Source organism: Cimex lectularius, unplaced genomic scaffold (genome assembly GCF_000648675.2).
Source record: "Cimex lectularius strain Harlan isolate CLEC.00 unplaced genomic scaffold, Clec_2.1 scaffold205, whole genome shotgun sequence".
Taxonomy (NCBI): domain Eukaryota; kingdom Metazoa; phylum Arthropoda; class Insecta; order Hemiptera; family Cimicidae; genus Cimex; species Cimex lectularius.
In genome coordinates, this window is record NW_019392773.1 from 29,325 (window position 1) to 56,507 (window position 27,183).

The 27,183-nt window shown below is 32.9% G+C and overlaps 1 protein-coding gene across 1 annotated transcript; it reads right to left on the reverse strand.

The window, feature by feature from the left end:
• Positions 1–494: 494 nt before the first annotated feature.
• LOC106673133 (endocuticle structural glycoprotein ABD-4-like) lies at positions 495–26,924 on the reverse strand. Its single transcript, XM_014405131.2, has 3 exons — positions 26,856–26,924; positions 9,120–9,247; positions 495–902 (listed from the first exon to the last, which is right to left on the reverse strand). The coding sequence occupies exons 1-3, from the start codon at positions 26,862–26,864 to the stop codon at positions 602–604; spliced, it is 438 nt and encodes a 145-aa protein (XP_014260617.1). The 5' UTR covers positions 26,865–26,924; the 3' UTR covers positions 495–601.
• Positions 26,925–27,183: the final 259 nt, after the last annotated feature.

Genomic DNA, 27,183 nt, shown 5'->3' on the forward strand with positions numbered 1-27,183 from the left:
CCTCAATTAGAAGTACAATGCCCGCAAAGGTGAAGAGCAATTGTGGTCACAATAACGTAGAATGTTGGGACATCCACTTCCTCGAAGTCGACGTAACCCCGTGCACGATTTGAATCGGCATCTTTAAACGAAGAAGAACCTAAATCCAAACCGATTTCTCTCGATACTTTTTCAATTGACAATGCTCGCCGAGAGAGGGCTGAATGAAAAACAAAACACTTTACGTAATATGATGACTTAAGGGTCGAGTGATCGTCGAGCAAAACGCAAAACCTAAGTGCTATGGTGCAATGTCGGTATAACAAAATATTTATCAATAATGCATGTTTAAGAAATGAAGATGAGCAATGAAATGTTATGCACTTTCATTACATAACACAAATGTCAGCATGAAATTTGCTTTTTATGTTTGTTTTAGTATTTTAAATTCCTACGCAATATTATTTTATTTAAAGACATGCAAATTGGAAGGTTAACGTAAATAAAACCGTTCATGATTTTTTTTAAAAGATATATTACATAAAACAAATTACAAAATAGACATAGTTTTTATGGTAACTGTGCAGTTGGACTTTGGCATGAGTATTGAGCAGTTGTCGGATCAGTACCTAGCCGGCTTGTTCTCGGAGGCGGCCTCGTTGTTGTCCTGATGCTGCGGCATGCTCTTTATGAATTCGAGAGCCCGTTGGATCGCTTCCGGGACTGGCGGAGGAGTCGGGAGATGGTCGCCCTGGGGCACGAACCCGTTCTCGTCGGCGGTGTACGTCAAGGTGATCCTGGTGCCGTCGGGAGCGGTGTAGGAGTAGGAACCGACTGCAGTCTGGATTTCGTTCGGCTCCCCTTGTCCGAAGTTCTTCACGTATCCTGTCTCCTCGGCTACGATTTCGTTGCCGGTTTCATACCTGACGCACAAGCATAAAAAATTAATAGAAAAATTGAAACCCAAACATGATAAAAAAAGCTTTTTGCAAATTCAGCGTGCATACAAATGAAAGTCATTGCTGAAAATATGATAGAACACTAGCTCCTTTTGCAAAGTTTAATCAAATTATTGGGTTGTTTCACATGAAATGTCCTTTTTCCAAGGCAAAATTGTTTTGGTAAAATTACTATATAAAAACAAAATCATTTTATTCGAAGTATTTACCTTCATTTTCTACACATTTTTCCCGAAGCGTGACCACCTTTTTATGCCGGAACTGAAGAATTCTGAGCTTTGAAATGAAACAAAATCTGAAAACGCTTTTTGCACTTCAACATCTTTTTTTTTTCATTGACGAAGTTGTCTAAATTCCTAAACAGGTGGATGCTGAAGAACTTCGTAGTCTAAGTCTTTCAATTTGTTTACAGTACGCTTTAAAGCATAGGCCTGGCGCATGACCAACTTTTTATGCTGTAACTGAAGAATTCTGAGCTTTGAAATTAAACAAAATCTGAAAACGCTTTTTGGACTTAAACATCATTTTCAAAAATGGTTCCTCTGACGAAGTTTTATAAATTGCTACACAGGGCGATGCTGAAGAACGTCGTAGCGAAGGTCTTTCAATTTGTTTACAGTATGCTTTGAAACATAGGCCTGGCGCGTGACCAATTTTTGTATGCCGGAAATGAAGAATTCTGAGCTTTGCAATGAAATAAAATCTAAAAACGCTTTTTAGAGTTAAACACCAATTTCAAACATTTTTTCTTTGACGAAGTTGTCTAACTTCCTAAACAGGGCAGTGCTGAAGAACTTTGTAGCCAAGGTCTTTCAATTTGTTTATAATATGCTTTGAAACGTAGGTCTGCCGTTGTCGTGGAGGGTTATAGTACTTTTCTGATTTACCAATGCAGATTGTTTTTTGAATAATGTTTTATGCATTTCGTCAATTTCCTTGCACTACGATGTAGAGGTGGTCTAGGCTCTAGGCAAAAAGGTAGTGAATAATTCCATTCACGGAGCACCCTAAGTTTTTGGGGTGTAAATTGGGTTTTGTGTCCTGGTCTTTCGTCGATTTTTAACCACTGTTTTCAGGAAAAGGCTCGGTTTTGTATCTGGCGAGCACTGAAACGCATGTCCCGAGGCGCTTTAACTGCTGTCGCTCAGTGAGCTCGTGATGGACCCATAGATCTAGTTTTTTGACTTTTCATATGTTCCTTAATTGTCATGACACGGTAGCTGCACTTCCATTTAGTTGTGCTGCGAGTCTTCTGACTGTTTGATAGTGGTTGTCTTCCAGCTGAAGCTTAAGGACATCGTTGCAAATTAAAGTAGGAGGTCTTCCATGCGGCTCGTTTTCCAATTCGGTGTCCATTTCGAAAACTTAGCGAAACCAACGGCGAATGATTCGTTCATTTACACTCCCTTCCCCAATCGCCTCACTGATTTTTCTTGCAGCCTCAGCCTCCGAATGTCCGAGTTTAAACTCGTAAAGGAATATTACACGAAAATGGCGTGTTTCCATGTTCATATTTGGAGATATACTAAAAGTGTGTAATGGATTGGGGAACTCATCATTATAGACAAAAGTAGGGGATTAATAACTGTTTAATTATTTTATGTAAACAATTCGAAGTAAACAAGAGAAAACCTCTATATCCTATCTGAATTTCTGAAACAATAAAATCGGACATTTCATGTGAAACAACCCAATATAATAAATAATACATTACATTTAGTTGTCAGATTGACCAAATTACTTCTTTCAATTAATTATTCATTGTCTGTAACGTCTTGATTGAAATTAAGAAGTTAGTGTCACGAGCGGGATTCGAACCTAAGCCCACAGTAACACAACCTTTTCATTTCAACCAAGACCTTACATACAAGAATAATAATGAATAATCTCTCAAATAAATGCATTATTTATTTTATAGTTTATTAATTTAATTACATGGTTAATGAAAGTACAGTCACAATCCGTTAAATATTCTATCCATATCGTTTATCTCTCTTTTTCTCTCTTTCTACATCTCTCCTTTTATTCTTTATTAATAAGTACAATACGGGAAAATTTCCAAGTAGTACAGTCTTAAATAATAGTTACCATAAAAAAATTTATATATGAGTACTAAGAAATGAGTACACAATTTATAAGCAACATGACAATCAGCATGCCAAGTGCAGAGTTAAAAGTAATGGTACTTAACGCATTACAATACGAAATATAGACTAATAGAATCAGCACAAATTATTTATTTCCACAAGCGACATCTCTATTCAAATTTTTCTTAAAGATATCAAATTTACAGCCCAGAAACTCTATGCTGCCTCATTTATCAGCAAAAGCCTACTGATAAAAAGGGACTGACCCACACTGTCCGTAACGAGTTGGACAAAATTCAGGATAAAACGTACTAACATGTCTATTCCTTCTACTAGGAACTAGGAAATTTATTTAATTACTCGGAAAAATAATAGATCCCATTCACCAACTCCCATAAAAATACATGCCAAAGACCAAACTACGACTTCTCAAGGGTCTGCGAGCCGGCACTCCTGAGCCCAAACACCATATTCCTTTTCCTCCCATTTGAGCACCATTTTGGAAACCTTTTCACGAACCTTTTTTGTACCTTTTTCTAATATGAGTGAATAAGTCTCCAAATTCCAAGGAAACCTAACAGAGGAGCAATAGTCCAAAATACTCCTATCAATACCGAAAAAAATAATTGTAACGGTTTTCAAATTTGTAAAGTCTGAGGTTTTTTATAAAGCCCTGACTGCGGTATCCTTTAGAAACCAATTGCTTCATATGCTTCTTAAATGTTAGGTCACAGTCAAGTACCATGATCGTTAGTTTCAGAAACTTTGTCAACTACAGTACCACCCAAAAAATATCGCTCTCTCTCTCTCTCTCTCTCTCTCTCTCTCTCTCTATCTCTATCTATCTATCTATCTATCTATCTATCTATCTATCTGTCTATCTATCTACCTCGCTCTTTCTCTCTCTCTCCCTCACTCTCTCTCTCTTTTTATCTATTTACAAATCTTTATTTATCTCCATATATCAATCACTCTTTATAATATCTATCACTAACTAAATTTTTCCTTCTTTCAATTTCTAACACTACATAAAAATCTTTTAAAGTCAAAACTTTAAGAAAAACGGCTAAATCTATTATTTATATAATAAATGACGAAAGTTTTAAAATTTAAATTAATATAATCCATTTTACTAAGAAGTGGTGGCAACTATCTCTATCTTTCTCATTCCCCCCTCAATCACTTTCTCTTACTCTCTCTCTCTCTCTCTCTCTCTCTCTCTCTCTCTCGCTCTCACTCTCTCTCTCTCTTTCTTTCACAATCACTTTCTCTTACTCTCTCTCTCTCTCACTCTCTCTCTCTCTCTCTCTCTCTCTCTCGCTCTCGCTCTCGCTCTCACTCTCTCTCTCTCTTTCTTTCTATCTGCCTATCTCTTTTCGTCTGTCTTATATCAGAACTAGTGCTCACTATTTCTACCTTTCTCATTTCCCCTCTTACTCTCATTCCAACTCTCACACCGTTTTCTTATTACTTTTTTTCAGTCGGAATCTATTTTCTATTTTGCTTTTACGTAATTCGTATCATTTCACCAATTATTCTTCTTCTATCTATCACCTTTTTAAAATAGTTTTTTCTTGTGCTTGTTGTTCTTTTTGGTTTTAGTAACTTTTTATACTCTTCTACTTTTCATCTTTATATTTAGGGTGTCCCTTCATATACACGCCCTTTATTAGGACATTGGTACCATTATTAATAATTTACCGTACTAACAATCATGAACATTTACATAAAATACTGACCTTATGGTTTCAACCATAGTTAAAATAAGCGAATTAGAGAACATCCATTCAACAAGAAGGGCAACAAAAAAAAACATTTTTTTAACCATTCTAGTTTTGTTTAAGAAATAAATAAACAATTTATAAAAATTGACAGATATAGAGATTAATATACAATTATATTAGAAACAAATAGTTGTATAGCTTGGAAATATAATAGTATAACTACGTACTTTTCCTTTCCTTTACCTCCCGCTCTTCCTTCTCTGTTTCTCTTTACTTATTTTCAAACGTAACTATTTAAGCTGTCTACATAACACATTGTTATTTGAAAAACAAATGTATTTGTTTATCTTGAGAATTTGTTTTTGTCTTGAAGAACAAGCGTGTACCATAAAAATCAATAGTTGTTTTTTTTACACGGTGTTTGGTACTTAGTTTTATTAGCGACAGTGATGTACTGTTATCTGAAATGGCTTTAATACATGACAAATCATCGTATATTAACGATCTACCCAATAAATCGTATTTGTACATTATCATCTTTGGCAATCAACGTCTTATGCAAGTGAAATTGCAACCGTGTGCGCATCATGCTTACTGTTCATTAGAAAGTCAGGACTTTGTAATATATGTAATTTGACTCGATATAACCGATCTAACATTATACAGCAAAATTCATTTATGCCATCATGTCCCACGACAATGGATAAAATGAACCAGTTTGAAATATGTTCGACAATAAATATCAGGGAATGATTGATCTCGGAATGAATAGCTAGCATGACAAACAAGATGTTTTACTTGCGTAAGTTGTTGCTCAAATACGACTAGAGATCTTAAAAATAATAAAAGAGCTTGGGAGTAACACTTCGGTTTGAATTGAGAAATAACCTGTGTTAGAAGTGGCCGGCTCATCAATGATTTAACCTTTGTCCGACCTCGGTGCCGAAGAAGATAAAAATCCTCCCGAAAAGGCTGTCGATTTACTGGATTATCTTGACATAGGCAAAGTTGATTTATGCCTTTGTCATATTTAAGTAAACGGTTTGAATAAATGTAAAGAGAACTTTGGAATTTTTTTCGGCAGATTGAGATCGGAATGAGGTGATAAGAAAAATCAAAAATATTTTGCTTCATAAATTTTCATTTTTATTTCAAATTCAGGGAAATCAAAAGGGTAAATTGTTATATAAAGATTTGAAAAATTACACGTAATTTTATCGAAATTTTTATTGTTAAGTTTATTAAGCTTCGGGCATCGTGTAATTCTAATCGAGAACATGTGGTTCAGACACGAAGTTCTGAAGAAAATTATATCGTCAATAAAGATGGGTAAAGAGGGTAGGGCTACGACTGTATCCTTGCCTAAGCAAAAATCGCAGGGGCAGAATAATTCCATAAGTTTCAGTACAGAAAATATGGCATTTCACAGAGGTTTTTATCGGACCGGTCTACACAAGCCAATATAAAAACGTATTACACCATGGGAGAAGTGATGACAGAAAATAATAGGGCTAAGCGTGTACCCTAGCGAAACATTCAAATTTGGGAGCACCATAACTTCAGACTTTTCAGTTATCTATTAAACAAAATTATATTTTATAATTCATTATCTACTCTTCTTACAAGTTTGTGAGAATTATATATGGTAATCTATGAAAATAAAGAAGATAAATAAAGGTAAATGTGTACCCTTGTCATACACCAAAATTTGGAAGCAGTGTAATTCCTGAATTTTCAGTAATCTTCTAAGGGGAACGTTTTTGACAAGAGAGGTTATCAACTCTGTTTCGTTACACTATCTATGAAAGTAAAGAATATGAATAATGCTAACTGTAAGAGGATGGTAAGAAATAAATTCTCATTTCCACAATAGCCTATTATGGAAAAAACAATTTATTTTCCACCCATCACAAAATCAGGATTGACACCATCACAAAATGAAGTGTACCTTTGCCATACAGCAGATTTTAGGAAAGAGCATATATCCAAATTTTCCGTTATCTTCTAAAGAAAAGCGTAAAATATATATATATATATATTTCCTATTCTAGTTTAAGAACTAGTATAATTTATGAAAATAAACAAGAGCAGCAAATCTAAGAGTGTTCCTTAGCCATTTACCAAAGGTTGGGAGCAGCATAACTTCAGAATTATCATTTATCTACAACAATATATATATTACAATAGTGGTTGACAACTCTGTCTTCACTGTGTATATATAAAGTTAATGATGTACCCTTGTCATACACCAGATTTTGGAAGCAGCATAATTTCAGAATTGGCATTTATCTACAACAAAAAAAAAAAATATATATATATATATATATATATATTCCAATATTGCTTGACAACTCTGTCTCCCCACACTAGTGTAAGAAGCTATATAATCTATGCAAAAAAGAAGATAAAGTTAACAATGTACCCTTGTCATACACCAGATTTTGGAAGGAGCATAATCTGAGAATTTTCAGTCACCTACTAAAGAAAATGGTATTTTACAGAAGACACTATCAACTCCCTTCCACACATGTTTGCAACATTTTCAAATGTATGTACATAAAGAAGAGCAACAAATCTAGGAGTGTACCCGTGTGATACAGAAGAGTATGAAAGCAGCATAATTTCAGAATTACCAGCTGTCTACTAAAAAAACGGTAACATACTATGAATCTTATCGACTATAATATCCCATACAAAAATGCTGATGCTGGACGTTGGCCTGCGAGTCGGTGAACTCATACTAATCCGGCCACTTATTGCGACCGACAAATCCGCGAGTAAAGTTTGTCCCAATAAGTGAATCATTGCAATAAAAAAAGTAAATCATCCAGGAAGTAATACAATCTAGAATAATGAAAAAGAACAGTGCGAAGCGTGTACCCTTGCCATATAACAACATAATTACAAAATTGCAAAAAAGCCAGTTGCTTACTAAAAAATTTGTATTTTACAATATGCGTTTTCGGACATTTTTACAGAAATTATTTAATATAAAATAATTAATCAAGAAAAATAAAAGGAGAAAAAAATAATAGATCCAAATTAAAGGAATAAGAATCAGAAAGGAATAAGGCCTAAGATCCGTTGCGAAATTGACATAATAGAATGCAGCATTTTCTATTTTGTATTTCTAAAGTATTTCGCTTTCTATTAGTCTATAAGGATTTAAAATACTTGGTATCTAGTTCGTGAGTTAATAAATTAAGTGAAACTTATACAGGAGAATGCATAGTGAAGAATGCATATAGAGAAAAAACAGGACGAAGAATGTACCCTTGCCATATACGAGGGATTGAAAACAACATAATTTCAAAATTGCTAGTTACTAAAAAATATGTATTTTACAATATGCGTTTTAGGACACGTTTACAGAAATTAATTAATATAAAATCATTAATCAAGAAAAATAAAAGGAGAAAAAAATAGTAGATCCAAATTAAAGGAATAACAATCACGAAGGAATAAGGCTAAGATCCGTTGCCAAAACCAGTGAGAAAATAGTACGCAGCATTATCTATTTGGTATTTCTAAACTATTTCGTTTTCTATTAATTCATAAGGATTTAAAATACTTGGTATCTAGTTCGTGAGTTAATAAATTAAGTGAAACTTATACAGGAGAATGCAAAGTGAAGAGTGCATATAGAGAAAGAACAGGGCGAAGAATGTACCCTTGCCATATACGAGGGTTTGAAAACAACATAATTTCAAAATTTCCAGTTACTTACTAAAAAAGTTGGTATTTTACAGTATGCGTTTTCGCACATTTTTCCATAAATTAATTAATATAAAATAATTAATCAAGAACAATGAAAGGAGATAAAAAGAATAGATCCAAATTAAAGGAATAAGAATCAAGAAGGAATAAGGCTGAGATCTCTTGCCAAAACCAGTGACAAAATAGTACGCAGCATTATTTATTTGGTATTTCTAAACTATTTCTCTTTCTATTAGTTCATAAGGATTTAAGTTCAAGTTTAAGTTCAATCCAGTTCGTGAGTTGATAAATCAAGTGAAATTTATACAAGAGAATGCATAGTGAAGAGAAAGTCTGAATGAATGATATTTTGACATAAGCAACCAGAAACTGAATGACTCCCTCTGAGCATTGCAGCTTTAAGCTTGATGTACTCCTCCCCGGTTTCATTTTTTCAAACTCGCAACAGCACGTGTGTTAATTGAGCTCTATTGTGCGGTGTTCTTTTTTAGATAATAACTATTTTTAGATTATTGTTAATGAATGAAACTGACATTATATATTCAAGAAAAGTAGATTTGAATATAGTAAATCGAGATGTAAAATGAGATTGGGGGCACCCTACCCCGGTTGTGTTTAATTGTTTAATTATTTTTTAATAAATGTGTTCTTACGCCCATTTGTAGGATCCGTCGTGGTTGACGCCTGGGTTTTCGTATTTCAAAATCGGGATCGGAGTGGTCGACACATCCTGCGGCCTGCCAACAGCAACAGCAACTAGCGCAGCAAAGTATATGACTACCTGAAAACAAAAGTCCAAAACGTTTAAAAAAACCCATAAATATTCTATTATTTTGGTAATTTAATTTAAAAGGGTTTCACGGTCGATATAACAAGGGTAAATAATAGTTGTACCTGGGTTTTTATGTTTCGTGACTGAAATGCAACGTTGTCACCGTTATTTCACAAATCCCCCATTAAATACGATTGTAGGAGACTGATAATTTATTCGTTCCGTTAAAGGTAAATTTCGACAATGCCCGATGCTCCTTCCTAACGTAACACTTAATTATCGAAGAAAGATTGATAGCGGACCTTCAGGTTAGGGATCCGACTGTCACAACCGGTGTTGAGCAATCCATCCCCTGAACTTTGACATTGACGCAATTTTCAGTGAGAAGATAGCAAAGAAATCGTGTCGTTCTTCCGATATGATTGAACTACGTTTCATGATGTTTAGCCTATTTCCAATCGGTGATCCCGCGGAGGCGGGACCTTTCACTGATTGGTAAAACTACGTTTCTACTATCAATCCCGCATATCGTTTAACAATTTGAATGGGTGATTAAAAATCAATCTGTTTTCATTAGAGATGAAATGTGTGACTTGGCGATATCAAGAAAATAAATTATCGTTGCTTTTTTGCCTTTTATAAACAAGGAACGTCCAGATGCAAATGGATAAGTCTGCTTTTTTCCAATGACAACGACGATCATGAAGCAACGGTTTTTAATTTCAATTAGTTAATTTAAAACCTAAGTTATCTTGAATCAATGGCAATAACAATAAAATTACGTAAAGTTAAAATCACGTCCTTTATTATTACATAAATTTAACAGCTATGAAAGAAATTTGGTGTATTTCATGTCGTAATAGCGAATATTTCGTAAATCATTTGTTGATTTATTTGAGAATTTATTTTAGCAATTAATAATTTTATTATTTGTGTGGTTATAGCGTATAAAATTAGAAAACCTCTCAACATTAGAATGGGCATGTAAGATTTATCATTAATTAATAGACCATACATAGATTGTCAAAGAACATAATGAAAGGAAGAAAGAAAGAGAAAGGGCGAGAGAAGGAGAGAAAGTGAGAAAAAGAGACTGAGCAAGAGGGTGAGAGAAAGGGAGAAAGAGGGAGGGAAAGAAAGAGATATATAAAACTTATCAGACTCTCTTCCTGAGAAGGCGAGAGAGATAAATAAAGATATATAGATGGATAGATAGATAGGAAGGAAGTAGATAGATACAGAGAGAGAAAGAGAGAGAGAGAGAGAGAGAGAGAATGTGAGATCATCAGATCGAATCAGATTTTCTTGGGAGGCGAAAAATTGAAAGAGCTTATGTTTCTCATTCCCCTTCCACTGATTCATTTCTCTCTCTCTCTCTCTCTTTCCATCGCACTATCTCTCTCTCTCTCCCTTTCTTCTTCCTCTCTCTCTCCCCCTTTCTCTCTTCCTCTCTCTCACTCCCTCTCTCTCTCTCTCTCTCTCTCTCTCTCTCTCTCTCTCTCTCTCTCTCTCTCTCCCTCTCTCTCTCTCTCTCTCTCTCTCTCTCTCTCTCTCTCTCTCTCTCTCTCTCTCTCTCCCTTTCTCCCTTTCTCTCTCCCTCTCTCTCTCCCTTTCTCTCTTCCCCTCTCTCTCTCTCTCTCTTTCTCTCTCTCTCTTTCACTATCATCTACACAAATTTCTCTTTCTTTTCTGATTATACGAACAAAAGTAGTGAAAGATCGTGAGCAATAGCAGAGATGGAGAGAGGGAGAGAGAAAGAGGGAGGGAGAGAGAGAAAGAGAGAGAAACTTCCTTAACTAACTTAAATTCGATAGAGAAAGAATAAGAAAGAGTGTAAGAGAAAAGACAATCGAGAACCAGAATTTTCGTTTTATTCTTGAGAATCGCAAAATTTAGCACTTTTTTAAAAAATAATCTAAATTACCAATTGATGTCTATTTTGCTACTGTCAATATTTACTTCATAGATCTGCAATCATTTTTAAATAATAGAATATGTTAATGTACAGTCTTCTTATAATTACGGCAATTTCACCAAAAGCAACTTTCATTTCAAAGATCACATTTTCATTTTTTTTTCTTCTTTTAACAAACGTTTCTCTGCAATAGATTAGTCAGGTAAATATTAGTCTAGTTTCAAAAACATGAATGAATAATTTCGTTTAATTGTTACATAGCAAGGCTGAGTATGTACGAACACTGAAAATTAAAAGGGCCAAATTAAACCTTAAACCTCTTTTCAAAACTACATGACGTAGAATAAGGTTCGAAAATTAGAAGAAACTCTTCCAACACAAATCGCCCTTCATGGATGTTGTATACTTACTGCAGCATAATCGAGTCTCTCCAAGACTAACATTCAACTAATGTCGTTATAAATTGGATGACACTCAGTAGCCTTTGCCACAGAGATTGTTCGAAATCGGGAAGATGCATTGGCGTTGTAATGTTGGATGTATAGAGTGGTATTATAATCCAAACAAGCTACATTGTATGTTCTCATGTGCACTGCTAGACCAATTTTAGATTCGTTGACCCAGTTCGACTGGATGAAATTATTAAGAGACCATCACTCTGATAGACATCTCAGCGTGCTAACTGCGATCAAAACCGGACAAAACCCGCAAGATCCTTTCATGCTAATTATAGGGCAAAGGAGGAAATCTATGGCAACCGTGTAAATTTGACATTGGTGAAGGTCGATAATAATGTAAATGATAAGGTTGATCTTTTAAGCTTCTGGCATCATAAATCCTAAAAGTGGTCCATAGCACTTCGAGGAATCCGTTCAACAAGCTGTATTTTAAAATTGACGTTGATTAGGATAAGCCACTGAAGGTCAGAATCTGTCAATAAAGATAGGCAAAGGTAAGGCTGCGACCTTTGCCATACACAAAAATCTTCAGAACAGCAATTTTCTGTTATCCGAAATATGGCATTTTATAGTGGGCGTTATCGGATCTGATTAAATAAACCAATATTAAAACGTGTTTCATCAAGGAAGAGTTTAGGGGCCTAAGCGTGTATCCGAGCCAAACATCAGAATTTGAGAGCAGTATAATTTCAGAATTTCCAGTTACCTTGTACATAAAACGGCATCTTATTGGCATTATCAACTCTATCTTCAAACTCCAGTAAATATAATCAACGAAAATAAGGGAAAAGAATAAGACTAAAACGTGACCTCACCATACAACAAAGTTTGGCAGTAACTTCAGAATTATCAGTTGTATATTAAACAAAATTATATTTTACAACAGACGTCATCAACTTACTGTCCATATTCTAGTATAAGAAGTCATATAATGCATGAAAATAAAGAAGAACATCAAATCTAATAGTGTAACCTTGCGATACAGGGGAGTTTGGAAGCAGCATAATTTTAGTATTTGCAACTATACTAAAGAAAAATTGTAATTTACAATGAATCTATTGACTCTGTGTACATTAACACATATAAAAAGTATATCATCAATGAAATTATTTAATCCAGAATAATTTGGAAAAAGAACAGGGCGAAGTGGACACCATTGCCATACAACACGGGTTGGGAGCAGCATAATTTCATAATTATCAATTATCTACTAAACAAAATTATATTTTACAATAAACATTATCAACTTACTATCCCTATATAAGAAGTCATTTAATGCATGAAAATAAATAAGAGCATCAAATATAATAGTGTAACCTTGCGATACACGAGAATTTGGAAGCCGCATAATTTTAGAATTTCCAACTATCTACTAATGAAAAATTCTAATTTATAATGAAGCTATCGACTCTGTCTACGTTAATATTATCAACTTACTCTCCCAAATAAGAAGTCATATAATGCATGAAAATAAAGAAGAGCATAAGATCTAATAGTGTAACCTTGCGATACACGAGAGTTTGGAAGCAGCATAATTTTAGAATTTCCAACTATCTACTAAAGAAAAATTCTAATTTATAATGAACCTATCGACTCTGTCTACGTTAATATTATCAACTTACTCTCCCAAATAAGAAGTCATATAATGCATGAAAATAAAGAAAATAAAGCTAAGAGTCTTTGCCATACACCAAATTTTGGGAGCAACATAACTGCAGAATTAATTTTAGTATTATCTATTCAAGAAAATAATATTTTACAAGTGCATTATCAACACTGACACCTCAGTGTAAGCAAGCATATAATCTAGAAAAATAAAAAAAGCATTAAAGCTAAGAGTAGTGTCATGCTGTACGCTATAGTTTAGGAGCAGCGTAACTTCATAATTATCATTTATCTACTCATGTAAATAACATATTGGAAAGAAAATTATCTTGTTTCTACGTTAGTGTAAGAAGTTATAAAATCTATGTAAATATGGTAGAATTTGGTGTGGGAGAATGAATGTCTTTCTAACCACCCCTTCAGGCACAGGCATTAGACCAACACTGACATGGAAAATTTAAAAAATTGCAGATCGTGCTTTTGTAGCTGCTTTATCAAATTATACTCATACAATTCGACCTCAGAACGCAAGCTGAGCAAATGATAAGAGCGAGACGTAAACTACGAAAGCCCTTGGCGTTTTCTGCGAGGAGACAATGGTTTCTCAACATTTTCCCATGCATATCTCGTTGATTAATTGACGTGATTATAAGCGGTACTTCCAACTCGAATATTTCCCTGTCCGCACTATCTGTCGCATCTGGGGACATAATTGACCTCGTTCGCAGCTAACTCTTATCTCCGCCTGGATAATAATTCCATGCAAACATTGGGAATTTTTTTTTTATAATTATTGGGTTGTCCGGAAAATAATGCAGGATTTTAAGTTTTCATTAAAAAAAATCTATATAAAATATTCTGTTTACGTTTACAGGATATTAATCCTCTTCCAAATGATATTGTTTGTTTACCTCTGTAGCATTCCGCTACTTGGAAATAATTCAGTCATCCTTATAATGTCAAAGCGAGAATTTCGTACGATTTTCTTTTACGAGTTTAAACTCGGCCGAAGCGGAGCCCAAACGGCTAGAAACATTAACCAAGTCTGGGGCGAGGGTTGTGTTAATGAGTGCACTGTGCAAAGGTGGTTTAAAAAATTTCGGGAGGGAGATTTCAGCCTTGAAGATGAAGAAGGTCGTGGAAGGCCTTCCTCTCTTAATGATGATGTTCTGCGATCAGTGGTGGAAGAAAACCCCAAAACAACTGTTCGAGAACTTGCAGAGCAACTCAAAGTCAGTAAAACGACCGTCGCTGACCACCTCAAGGCGATTGGAAAAGTGAAAAAACTCGAAAATTGGGTTCCACACTCATTAAACGATCGCCAAAAAAATCAGCGCTTTGATGTTTGTGCATCACTTCTTTGTCGAAACAAAAATGACCCATTTCTGGCCAGAATTGTTACATGTGACGAAAAGTGGATTCTCTACGATAACACTAGACGTTCTGGACAGTGGCTCGACAAAGGAGAAGCTCCAATACATTTTCCAAAGCCCCCAACTCATCAAAAAAAGGTAATGGTTACGGTATGGTGGGCTTCATTTGGTTTAATACACTACAGCTTCTTAAATCCTGGCGAAACCATCAATGCTGAATCATACTGTAACCAAATTAATACCATGCATCAGAAATTGGCAGTAATGAAGCCCTCTTTGGTCAATCGGAAAGGGCCCATTTTGTTGCATGACAACGCTCGACCACATGTGTCACGTGTAACGTCACAAAAATTATTGGAGCTTGGCTATGAAACTTTGCCTCACCCACCCTACTCTCCGGACCTCTCGCCTACTGACTACCATTTTTTTAGACACCTGGACCACTACTTACAACACATAATATTCAAAAATCAAACGGAACTGGAAAATGCATTTATTGACTTTATCAATTCTAAAAATTCTGAATTCTACTCAGACGGAATTAATAAGTTACCAACACGTTGGGAGAAATGTATTGAGAGTATGGGAAATTATTTTGATTAAAGAACATTGCTTTAAAGTAACTAGTTTCTTTTTTTTTGTTTAATACCAAAATCCTGCATTATTTTCCGGACAACCCAATAATATATTTGCAATTTTTCCCATGCTCATTGTGCAATTATGTAAGCTTGTTATGATACATTACTGCTTGTCATGTTTGTTCAAGGTTTGTTTTGAATATAATTACACACAAAAAAGTTCGGAAATTTAAACGAGAAAATAAATTACGTAAGTGTTTATTGAAATTTACAACAACAAAAAACTTTTCAGCATTGAGCAATCTTTATTTCTTTCAGGCAGACCTATCTAAGTGATGTAGGCAGAAAACGAAAGTACAAAAAACAAACGTGAAATTTAGAATCTCTTAGATTAAAAAAAAACCTCGAGGACTATTGAGATAGCATAAAGGGAAAGTACCATTTGGACAAGAAGAAAGACGTCTCACTCCTGCGTATATTCATCCTTTCTACAATGGGGTGACGCAATTATGCCACACCCTTATTAAACCAAATACGCATAATGGCAAAAGTAGAAAACGAAAAACGGCTTGTGCTGTTATGCCTTTTTTGACCTAACCGTTCCAAAGAACTAGAGGATTTCTTAAATTTTCTAATTAATTTTAGTCCTCTTCCTGCTTCAGAACTTTCCTCGTCGTGTTGATAGGGAAATTAGGGTTCTTGGTCACGAGCTAAAGTTGAAAAGTAAATAAAGCACAACTCCTTTTTAAATATTATGTAAGAGTACGACTTAAAAATTTTAGATGTAGGGTATCTAGTTTTGACCTTACGATCTTTAAATTGAATTTATTGAAATACTGCCATATAATCTTTAATCTCGCGAAATGATTGAGATGAATATACGTTTTGCATGGAATTGTTGATGAATATAGTCGTTTTAAATTAAAACTGTTTCGTTTAACAATTGTTATATGAAAAACTGTCTATGTGCTGCAGAATGCTGTATGGGCCTAAACTTAAGGACTTTAATATATTCACCTTAAGGACATCGATCAGCAACGACGGAAACAGAAAATCTTTCTTCGTAGACTTGTAATATCTCCTCCTGAGATTTCAATCTTGCAAACTAATTCAGTAACTTTTTTATGTGTCTGTGTGTTGCAGAGGCTAAATAGATCTAATGGAAGGACCTAATTATACGACCATTAGGAGATCGATAAGCGACGACTGAAAGTGAAAATCTATCATATTTATGATTTACTGTTCTATGTTAACATTTTCAGGATTCCCTGAGGCGTCTAGTGCTGAATGATTCTGCAGAAATTTAGTACGTCACAAATCTGATATATTAGTTTAGGTTATATTTGTGTGTAGTATTATATGAAGGGATTGGGCATAAAAAAACCCATGTGAATGTATTTATAGGCACGATTGGTTACGTATTTAGTACGTCACAAATCCAGGTAATTAATCTAGCTTAATATATGTTGTTAGTATAATATAAGTAGGGTTGAGATTTTACAACAACCCAATGTGAATGTATTTATAATCGCGAATTGTCATGTGTAAGTGTGGATTGTGCAATTTCGAGTAAGACACAAATCCGGTAAATTTGTTTAGGCTAATATCTGTGTGTAGTAAGATATGAAGGGGTGTGGCATCAAAACCCCCATGTCCCAAGGTATTTATATGCGTGAATTTTTAAGAGAATGAGTGTGGTGTGGTGGTAATGGTGGTGGCGTGTGTATGTGGACAACCCCAGGTGAATGTATTTATAATCGCTAATCGAAAATTGTCATGTGTATGTGTGGACGAGTCTTTGGCGGAATATCGAGTAGGTCACAAATCCGGTAAATTTGTTTAGGCTAATATCTGTGTGTAGTAAGATATGAAGGGGTGTGGCATCAAAACCCCCATGTCCCAAGGTATTTATATGCGTGAATTGTTAAAAGAGTAAAAAGAGTAGTGTGTGTGTGTGGGGGGTGTGTGTATGTGTTAAGGGTTGAGGCATCAACAACCACTATGTCCCAAGGTGGCGTGAATTGTTTACTATGCGTGCGATGAATCTGTGGCTTAATGTAGTATAGATCACAGGCCTGGCAAATTACAGGCGGTTGAGATGAGGAGTAAGTGTCCGTGTGGATCGAAGTCACGATAGGTCAAGTGGCTAGAGAAGCGGCGTATTCAGCCGAAGGTCGTGGGTTCGAATCCCGCTCGTGACACTGACTTTTTCATTTCAACCAATACTTTACATAAAAATATTAACCTTGTTATAAATGTATTTAGAGACGCAAATGGTTAATTGTGTGAACGAGCCTGTGACGGAATACCAGCATATCAAAAAATTCGGGGATTAGTCTAGGTTAATTTATGTTTTTAGTATGCTAGGGATACTCGGCAGCAATAACCCCTCATGAATGTCTATGTAGGCGTGAATTGTTAAGTTTCTTCCTGTGATGGAATATAGTTCTGTAGATCCGTTAAACCAAGGTGGCTCAAACCAATTGCAGATATGGTTTAAAGGTTTCTACCCTAAATTATTGTTTAGGGGAAGTCGAGGTTACAAACACCCTACCGTCTTCCCAACTGTAACTTTAAATTTTATATAAAATTTACATGAGTTTTAGGTGTGGGTCCTCAGTGGTATTTCGAGTACCATTAGTCCCACTGAACAGAGAGATTATTGTTTGTAGAATGAACGTGTAAATGTAAATTATTTTACTAAATTGACAGGTGAAGGTCTGTAAAACTTGTGAACCAAGGCACGTATAGAAAGCTTATTGGAAGTCCCCGAAGAAGACCAAGATTTGTACATCTATATTACAATTTTTTTCAGTTATTTAGTCTTGAATATTCCCTCGGGACAAAAGGCTTAAAGACTCTTTATTTAGTTGTTCGTTAACGAAGATAATTAATGAGGCGGATTACAAAAGATAAGCCAACACCCAATTAAGGCATGGTTAGTCGTACTCACTAGTTAACTATTTCTTAATTTTACCGGTCGTGTAAATTTTTTCAGTTCGTTTCATGGTAAACCCGAGCCAAGAAACATTATTATGCAAAAAAATACTAAATTAATAATAATTACTATTCATACATTTTATAAAGTCATAATACGAAATATACAACTAGATCACCAATTCACCATATCCACACAATTTTTAGATCCCAGTTGTATTATAAAAACACACAAACGAAAGAAATGGTGCAGCACGAAGATTTTAAAAGTTTTGGTTTTGGTGATGATAGAATCAATGAAAACATGATTACAAAACTGAACAAATTTGGGATTGTTTGTAGAAAACCTCAGCTCAACAAATAAGAATTTTTGTGATAATTTTGATTAAGTTTTGCAATCTTGTGTCAAAATAGCCTACATAAGAGGTAAGAAGTATTCAATAGCAAATTAAATGAATAATAAAAATTAACAGTTACATCTAAATTAGCCAATATATTAAAACTTTTTTTTATCACTAAGAATTTAGAAAGAATGTCGGTTTAGAAATTGTAAAAATGAAAGAAACAATCATTAGACTTGATTTTTCACGAGTAAAACTATGTTTTATCTGGTATTTTCTAAGGGGTTGATTATAGGAAGTTCTCCAGTTCAGATGAAATTAAAAAACGTCTGCCAAGTGGGTGGGCAGTATAGCATTTTGTGCATGCGTATGCGCATATGTGAATCCGTTTGGAATTTACAGCATAGGGGACCATTTTAGATAGCAACCAGCATAATCCCTGAAAATTGCATAAGAATTCGACAACTGGTTTTGGAGATATAGCTGTGTACGCCTTTTTACGTTTGCGTATGCGCAGGCGATATCGTATATATAAAGATTACGATGAAATTCACAGGGTACAATTTAAAAACCAATCCGTACAACTTTTGAAAATTTAATAAAAATTGGTCCTACGGTTTTGGAGTTTTGCCGGTTACAAGGAATTGACCCCAAGACAGACAATATGCGATTGAAAATTTTGATCTTGGAGGGCAAACATTTTTTCGACTTCCCGCATGAATACAAGTTTTCTCTACCTTCGGTAGTTTCGGAAGCAACACAAAATTATTATTAATTATTTTTAAAACCTACCAAAGACGAATTGTCAGTAAACTGATTTATCATGAGTTATCTAATATTTTAAACGTTTCTTTGATGTTCATCACTAAGAGACAATAGTTTTAAACAACACAGAGTTATTTGTTTAAAAATTAGTAAAAAGGAAAGATGTAACAGGTTAAAATTGATTGTTAACGATACCAAAAATTACCGAACAAGAACAGGCAATATACTTGATTTTACAAGAAATAGCCATTATTAAAAAAAAATTTTTGTCTTAAACACTAAGAGTTATTCTTGTTATTTTCTAAAAGAGTCAAAGTTTTAAAATTTGTGAAAATGAAAGACGTAAAGTGTACTAGTGCAAATGGAACTAAAAATAAAAACATTATACTATTTTTTGTTAATTACCGAAGAAGAACAGACAGTAGACTTCTCTCTTTATGAACAAGGGAAGGTTTAATAATATTTCACAAAAATTACCAAAGAAAAATTGTCGGTAGTATTGATTCATCATGCGCTTGACCATATTTTTACATTTTTCTTTGATTTTGACCATCCCTCGGTCATCCTTCTTCGTTTTCTAAAGGATTAAAAGTAACAAACAATTATAATAATGATAGACCGAAAATGTTCCAGTGTTGAAATAAAAATATAAATCTATTATTAATTATTTTCCAATAATTATCAAAGAACAGTTAGTAAACTTGTCTCTTCATGAACAAGCCAATATTTTACAACTTCTATTTTATTTTTACAATAAAGTTTTTCTTGTTATTTTTTAAAGGTGATTTGACATTTTGTTTTATTGTAAGCATTAACTTTTCTTTTTGCTACATTCTAGAGGTAGAAACTCAAGAAAAATGTCTAAAATAGAGAGGAATTGGTCCAATGCAAATAAAATGAAAAGATAACAATCGATTATTAATTATTTTCCAATAATTATCAACGAAGAACAGTTAGTAGACTTGACTCTTCATGAACAAGCCAATATTTTACATCTTCTGTTTTATTTTTACAATTAAATTTTTTTCTTGTTATTTTCCAAACATGATCGAAGACTGTTATTTTAAACAGTAACTTTTTTCTTGTTATTTTCTAAAGGTTTAAAATTAAGAAAAATGCCAAAAATAACAGAGTGAAAGCTCCAGCACAATGAAATAACAAATAAAAATATATTATTAATTATTTTCCGAGATATTATCAAAGAAAAACAGTTAATAGATTTGACTCTTCATGAACAAGCCAATATTTTACAACTTCTGTTTTATTCTTACAATTAATATTTGTCTTGCTGTTTTTTGAAGATGATTGATTTTTTTTATTGTAAACATTAACTGAAGGGGAAAAGTTTAAAAATTGTAAAAGTGAAGTAAACAGTCAGCAGACTTGATTCCTCATGAACTTGGGTTAGTTTATTTTAAACACTAAGCATTATTTTTGTTATTTTCTAAGAGTTAAAGATTTATAAAATAGTGAAAATGAAAGATGAAAAGTGTTCCAGAACAAATGAAGTAAATAGTGAAAAGTGATTGTTAACGATTTGCAAAAAATTACCAAACAAAACAAGACAGTAGTATTCATCAAAAAATAACCAATATTTTTAACTTTTCTTTTATTCTAAAATTTCTTGTTATTTTTTAAATAGTTAAAGGTCTACAAACTGTAAAAATGAAAGATGGAAACGCCTCTGTGCAAAGGAAATATATAATTAAAATTGTCTGTTAATGATTTGCAAAAATTACAGCATGCTCCTCAATACTTCAACAAATAATTGAACAACCGGTCGTTAAATATTGTTCACTTTTTATTTTATTAAAAACTCTAAGAATTCTTCTTGTTATTTTTTAAATGGTTCAACGTTTTAAAAATTGTGAAAATGAAAGATGAAAAGTGTTCCAATGCAAATGAAATAAAAATTCAACAAATACTTGAAAAACCAGTCGTTAAATATTGTTAATTTTTTATTTTATTGAAAACGCTAAGAGTTTTTTTAAAAGGTTTGAAGTTTTAAAAATTGTGAAAATGAAAGATGAAAAGTGTTCCTGTGCAAATGAAATAATAAATAAAAATCGATTATTAATTATTTTCCAAAAAAGTATCAAAGAATAACAGTCAGTAGTCTTGGCTCTTCGAGAAATAGTTTTTTTTTTTTCAATTTCTGTTTCTATTTTACTCGTAGAATTAAAGTTTCTTTGTTATCTTACAAAGGTTTAAATTTACGATTAATTCCGAAAATGAGAGATAGGAAATGTTTCATTGAAAATGAAATAAAAAGAAATTCCCATTATTAATTATTTTCTTTGATAATTATTTTTTTCTAAATATAAAAATATTGTTAAATTGGACAAAACACTGGATTTTTCATGACACCCAAATTTTTTTAAACATTTCTTTTATTTGGACGTCTAAATGTTCCTCTTGTTATTTTCTAAATGGTGAGAGTTTGAACAATTTTCTAAATGGAATATAGAAATTGTTCCACTACAAAGGAAATGCATAATTCAAATTGATTTGCAAAAATTACCGAAGGAGAACACTCAGCAAATTTGAGTCTTCTTACCAAATAGGTTAGCCAATATTTCTATTCTTTTGAGGTGGTGTGAGTATGGCAATTTAGGTTTTCGTAAAGTAAAAATAAAATTGATTGTGAATGATTTTTAAAATTGATAGAGAAGGACAGACAGAAGACTTGATCCTTCATCAACCAAATTCAATATTTGAAGACTGTTTTATGATTTTTAAAAGGTTAAAATAAAACGCAATAAATTGAGAGATAAGAAGTTTTGTAGTCTAAATAAAATATATTATAGGTATAAAAACGTTTGGTGGTGTGTGGTAATTCAGGTTTTCCGTGAGTAGAACTATCATTTCCAAAAAGTTTCTATAATTTTGCTTGATTTTTACAAATTTAAAATTTGTATGGAGAATGTGAGGTAGGAAGTTCCAATTCATATGGAATAATGGATTTGTTATGAATTTTAGACTTTTCATTCATTCTTTTGGCCCCAGAGGTTTCCAATTATTCTCAATTCGATCCTATATGACACACGTTCGTCGCGGTGTTGCCCAATAGGTGTAAAGTTAATAAACACGCGTCCCATGTGAAAAAGTATATAAAATAAAGTATTGCCCCTTTGGATCGTGGGATATATTCGTTTCCACATTCCCTGAAAAAATCACGAGACCGGTTCGTTCTTTCGTTGCCGGGCCTGTTGCGACTGGCTAATCGGCATTGACCGACCTTCGAGAAGATCGATAAGAAGACAATAGGAAAGTTGGTCAACTTACCGCCGTCTACGGTGCTTTCTCCGGATCGGAAATAAAGTTTGCCCAACGTACCGCGGCGAAGGCGTAAAACGCGGATTTACACTCTTGAATAATTAAACGCCGAATTTACGACCACCGACTCACCTTAACATAAATGTTTGACAGTACACGATGACGTGCCGTAAGTATTCAATATTCGACGACACTGATTCATGCATTGTAAAAGAAAATTTCCCTCTTAACTAATTTTTATTTTTTAAGTGAACTATGAACAAATTGCAAACAATATAACAAGGACGTCTACACTAGAAACTGTGGGAATTGTTACAAAACAAAAAAAGGTCAATTCTTTCAAATCAAAGCATTGTTAAAATATAACTTTAATTAACACTTGTTCATTTCCGCCCACTAAGCAAATCTAATAAAATTAAAGAAAAAAACACAATAGCTTTTATCTTGTGATATTTGTTCGGCAAAAATTTTGTATTTATTTAGACGGTTTTAATGCTTTCTTTTAATATAATTGTAGTAGACCACAATACAAATGAAATTTGAACTTTTGAAGGTTTTGTTCTGTGTAATTGTGATCAGTACAATAGTTACATTAAATAATTAAAAAATAAAATTAGTGGCGCCTAACCTTCTGAGATTATTACGATACATAAATTTACATTGGCGCTGCAAGGCCGATTTTATGATATGTAGGATGTTATGATACATCAATTAAAAAACGAGATTAAAAATGTGTAAATTAATTTTTTTTAGTTGTGTTCTACTTCCCTACACACAGAATTTCCACGGAAATTATCTTGATATCTTTTGGCACTAATGTGGGACTACATAATTTCAACTTTTCAACTATAATTAAGGAAATCAACATTTAATAATCATAAAATTGTGTTATATTTATGGATTCGGCGGATGTAAAAAAATTGTTAATGTTTTAGAAAATTACCGAAAAGTCTCCATTCTTCTCGAGCAAGCCTTTATTCAAAAAATTATCTTTGATTTTGACCATTAATAGAATTTTTAAACGTTAAAAAATAAAAATAAAAAGGTGATATCAAGTGTTCTAGATTAAAGGCAGTAAACATAAAATTGATTGTGAATTATTTTTAAAATTGCCAAAGAAAAACAGAATATTGATTTTTAAAAGGTTAACTTGAAATTTAATAAATTGAAAGATAAGGAGTTTTCTAGTGCAAATGAAATAAAAAATAAAAATTGATTGAGAGCGATTTTCAAAAATTACCAATATGAAGAATCATTAGACTTGTTTCTTCACGAATCATACAATATTTTTAACCATTTCCTTTATTGTGAACACCAGTAGTTTTTTGTAAATTTCTAAATGGTTAATTTTTTAAAAAAATTGTAAAAATGAAAGAGTTACAGAGCAAAGGAAATGCACAATGAAAATTGATTGTGAATTATTTACTAAAATTGCTAAAGAAGAGCAGTCAATAGAATTGATTCTTTACGAACTAGCTTATTATTTGAAAACTTTTCTATTTTGACTAGTAAGGCTTGTACTTGTTTTTTAAAAGGGTTAAAGTTTTAAAAAATTGTGAAAATGAAATAGCACAATTGATTCTTCAAGAACAGGCGAATACTTTTCAAACTTTCTTTGATTTTAATCGCTGTTTTTCATCTTAATTTCTGTAGGTCTAAATTTTAAAGAAAATCGTCAAAATGAGAGATCAAAAGCACTCCGTTCCAACTTTAAAAAAAAATAAAATTCATTGTTAACGATTTTTCAAAATTACCACACAAGAACAGTCAGTACGATTGATTTTTCAGGAATAAATCAATTTTAAAACTTTCCTTTGATTTTCATCGCTAGCATTTTTCTTATTTGTTATGTGGGTAAAATTTAGAAAGTTGTCAAAAAAGGAGATAGGAAATATTACAGTGCAAATAAAAAAATTGAAGTTGATGGATAACGATTTGCTAAATTTTTCAAAGAAGAATAAGTTTGATTCTTCTAGGGATGGCGAATATTTTTAACCTTTTTTGAAGCACTAAGAGTTCTTTTTGTTATTTGCGAAAGGGTTAAAGATTTGAACAATTGTAAAAATGAAAGATCGAAAGCGTTTCAGTGCAAATGAAACAAGAAAAAATCTATTACAGATTTTTTCAAAAAATTATCCAAGAAGAATAGCCTGTACACTTGATTTTGCGAGAAACAGCTAATATTTTGAACATTTCTTTATTGTAAACACTAAAAGCCCTTATTATTATCTTCTGTGAGGTAGAAGTTTAGAAAACTGAGAGGTAGAAAGTTTTCCAGTACAAAGGAAACAAATAATAAAAATAGATTGCTAATGATTTTTCAGTAGACTTTTCTTTATGAGCTTCTAGTGAATAAAGTGCTAAGTTAATTAATTTGCATAATTACTAGTTTCATTGAACGTTGAAATACAAAATTCTCCAGGACTAGATGCGGAAATTTTGCCCAAAAATGTCATTTTTTTAACTGCAAGGCGTCCCGGCCAATGGATGTATATATTTTATTGATTTACTATCAGCCAATGAGTTTTCCACAATAAAAAAGATACAAATTCAAGTGTTAACAAACAAGCCCGAAAGTGAACTTTTAATAAAAAAAGATTTTCTACAAATTTAAAAAAGCGAAAAAAGTAAGAAAAATATTATCTATTAATTAATGAACCTGTATTGTATATTTTTTTGGTAAGTATTTATTTTGAAGCTATTTTAAGATATATCAATACGCCGTGCTATACTTACGTTCTATTTTATATTTATTTAATTTATTATCATTTTGTTTTAACTAATACATTATTTTTTTAATGCTGTTAGACAAATAATTTTCAATTTTACGGTAAATTTTCTATAATGAAAAGCATCTTAATTTGGGAGATGGTAAAGCTCAGGTAATAAACGATCAACAGCGAGACTAAGCGGACCGTAAAAATTGCGAATTTAATTATTATCAATCTTTATATTCGTACAGTAGAGGAGTTTGACAACAATGAAAAATTTTAATAAAGCTAATACATTAAAAAATGTATGTAAGTTTTATTTAGAAAACCATTTATGCTTAAGTGTAACTTTTAATCAAAATCGTATACACAGCAAAAGTAAGCTGTAACTTGTCATCATTTTCACGACTGTTCGTGATTTTCATCTTCTTATTATTTTATACGAATATTATACAAGAAACAACAACCATGTTTTAAAAAAAATGATAATGTGAGACAACTGAGGAGGACTAAGCCCTAAAATCCTGCTGCTTACTCTGAACTTTATTAGATTAATACGAAGGACATCAGTGGGTGAAACATAAATTTAACTAGTTTTGCTTATTATTATAATAATCAACGTAAAATCAACATTTGGGCAAGTTATTAAGTTCAATATTAATAAATAAATCGATTATCAAAAACGTTTATTTAAATAAGTTTTTTTACTTTTCGCCCCATAAATAAGATATTACTAGTTGTTGTATTTATTATATATGTTGCTTAGTTATAAAATTATTATTAATTTAATATTAGAAAATCAAGCGAAACTGGGCGGATCATTTTCAGAAATAACTCAACTACTCGGGAGACACTCGAAACAGGATCAACTCTTGGTATATTGGACGTTTTTCGATAATATTCAATATTTTATAATTTTTTTAGTACGAGTTAGGTAGATATACAAACAAGTGGTAAAAAAAGTCCAAATAGTGTAAAGCAAATTTCTTTCGGAGAAAAGCGAGAAATTTAGGGTTAATCAAAAAAAAAATAGAGCTGCCGACATATGCCATTAACTGGAGAAAAACTTGAATTTTGCACACCAAAATTTTCAACATACTCACCCAACGTTCATCATTTCAATCATCTTGTACAAATGTTTAATCATTTTATTTATTATTATTCGATATATCGCTGAAAGGTTAAAATCAAGCAAAGCTGTAACACCCATAACTGTGCTTCTTGATCAAATAAGGTCAGAACATACAAAAATCAGTTCTTAGTTATCAAAGCAAAAATTCAGTAAAAATTGTATCGTCAGGTTAAAACATAGGTTGAACAATCTACTTTTAAACATCAGACTAAATATTATATTGAAAATTCTATAGACAAAAAGTACTACTTATTCATAGCTGCTTGAGCATCTTGAGGTCGAGAGGTCATTTAAAAACAAGTTTAATTTAATCAGAAATTTTGGAAATAATTGTGCGATGTATTCTAAAGTATAACAGTGTAACTTAATGTCTTATTTATTGATTAAGCATTTTTTTATGACGGTGCACTTTGGGGGTGGCTTCAAGCTTCGTTGAAAAACATCTCCCAACTACTTCTTACTGCAAATCAACGTCGGTTTTTCTAACAAAAATTATAAATTTCTCTTCCTGAAAAATCAAGCTTACCTTGTACATCCTGACGAAGGGTTTGGCCGTTTGTTTGGTCCCCCTGTGAACCACGTTCTCTTTTATAGCTATCACGTCCCCACTCCGTTAAAGGTTCGGATGCAAGAGTTTCTTCCGACGGAGTACCTATCTTTTGTTCTTTATCGCTTTCCCTTTATTGGGATTCGAGTACCAAAGAAAACAGGCTTTTATCGCCGACGCTATTATCTTTCTTCTTCTTCATCTTCGATGGACGATCCAGGAAGTGATGACACTGTGAAGTTCCGTAACGCTTTTCGGAGTTATTAAAGAGCATTAGTACAAAGTCGGGTCAACATTTGAATTCTAT

Excerpts from the sequence above, each read along its gene's own strand:
- LOC106673133 (XM_014405131.2), bottom strand. Across the intron at positions 903-9,119 it reads GACGGATCCTACAAATGGGC|GTATGAAACCGGCAACGAAA; the intron begins GTAAGAACACAT and ends CTTGTGCGTCAG.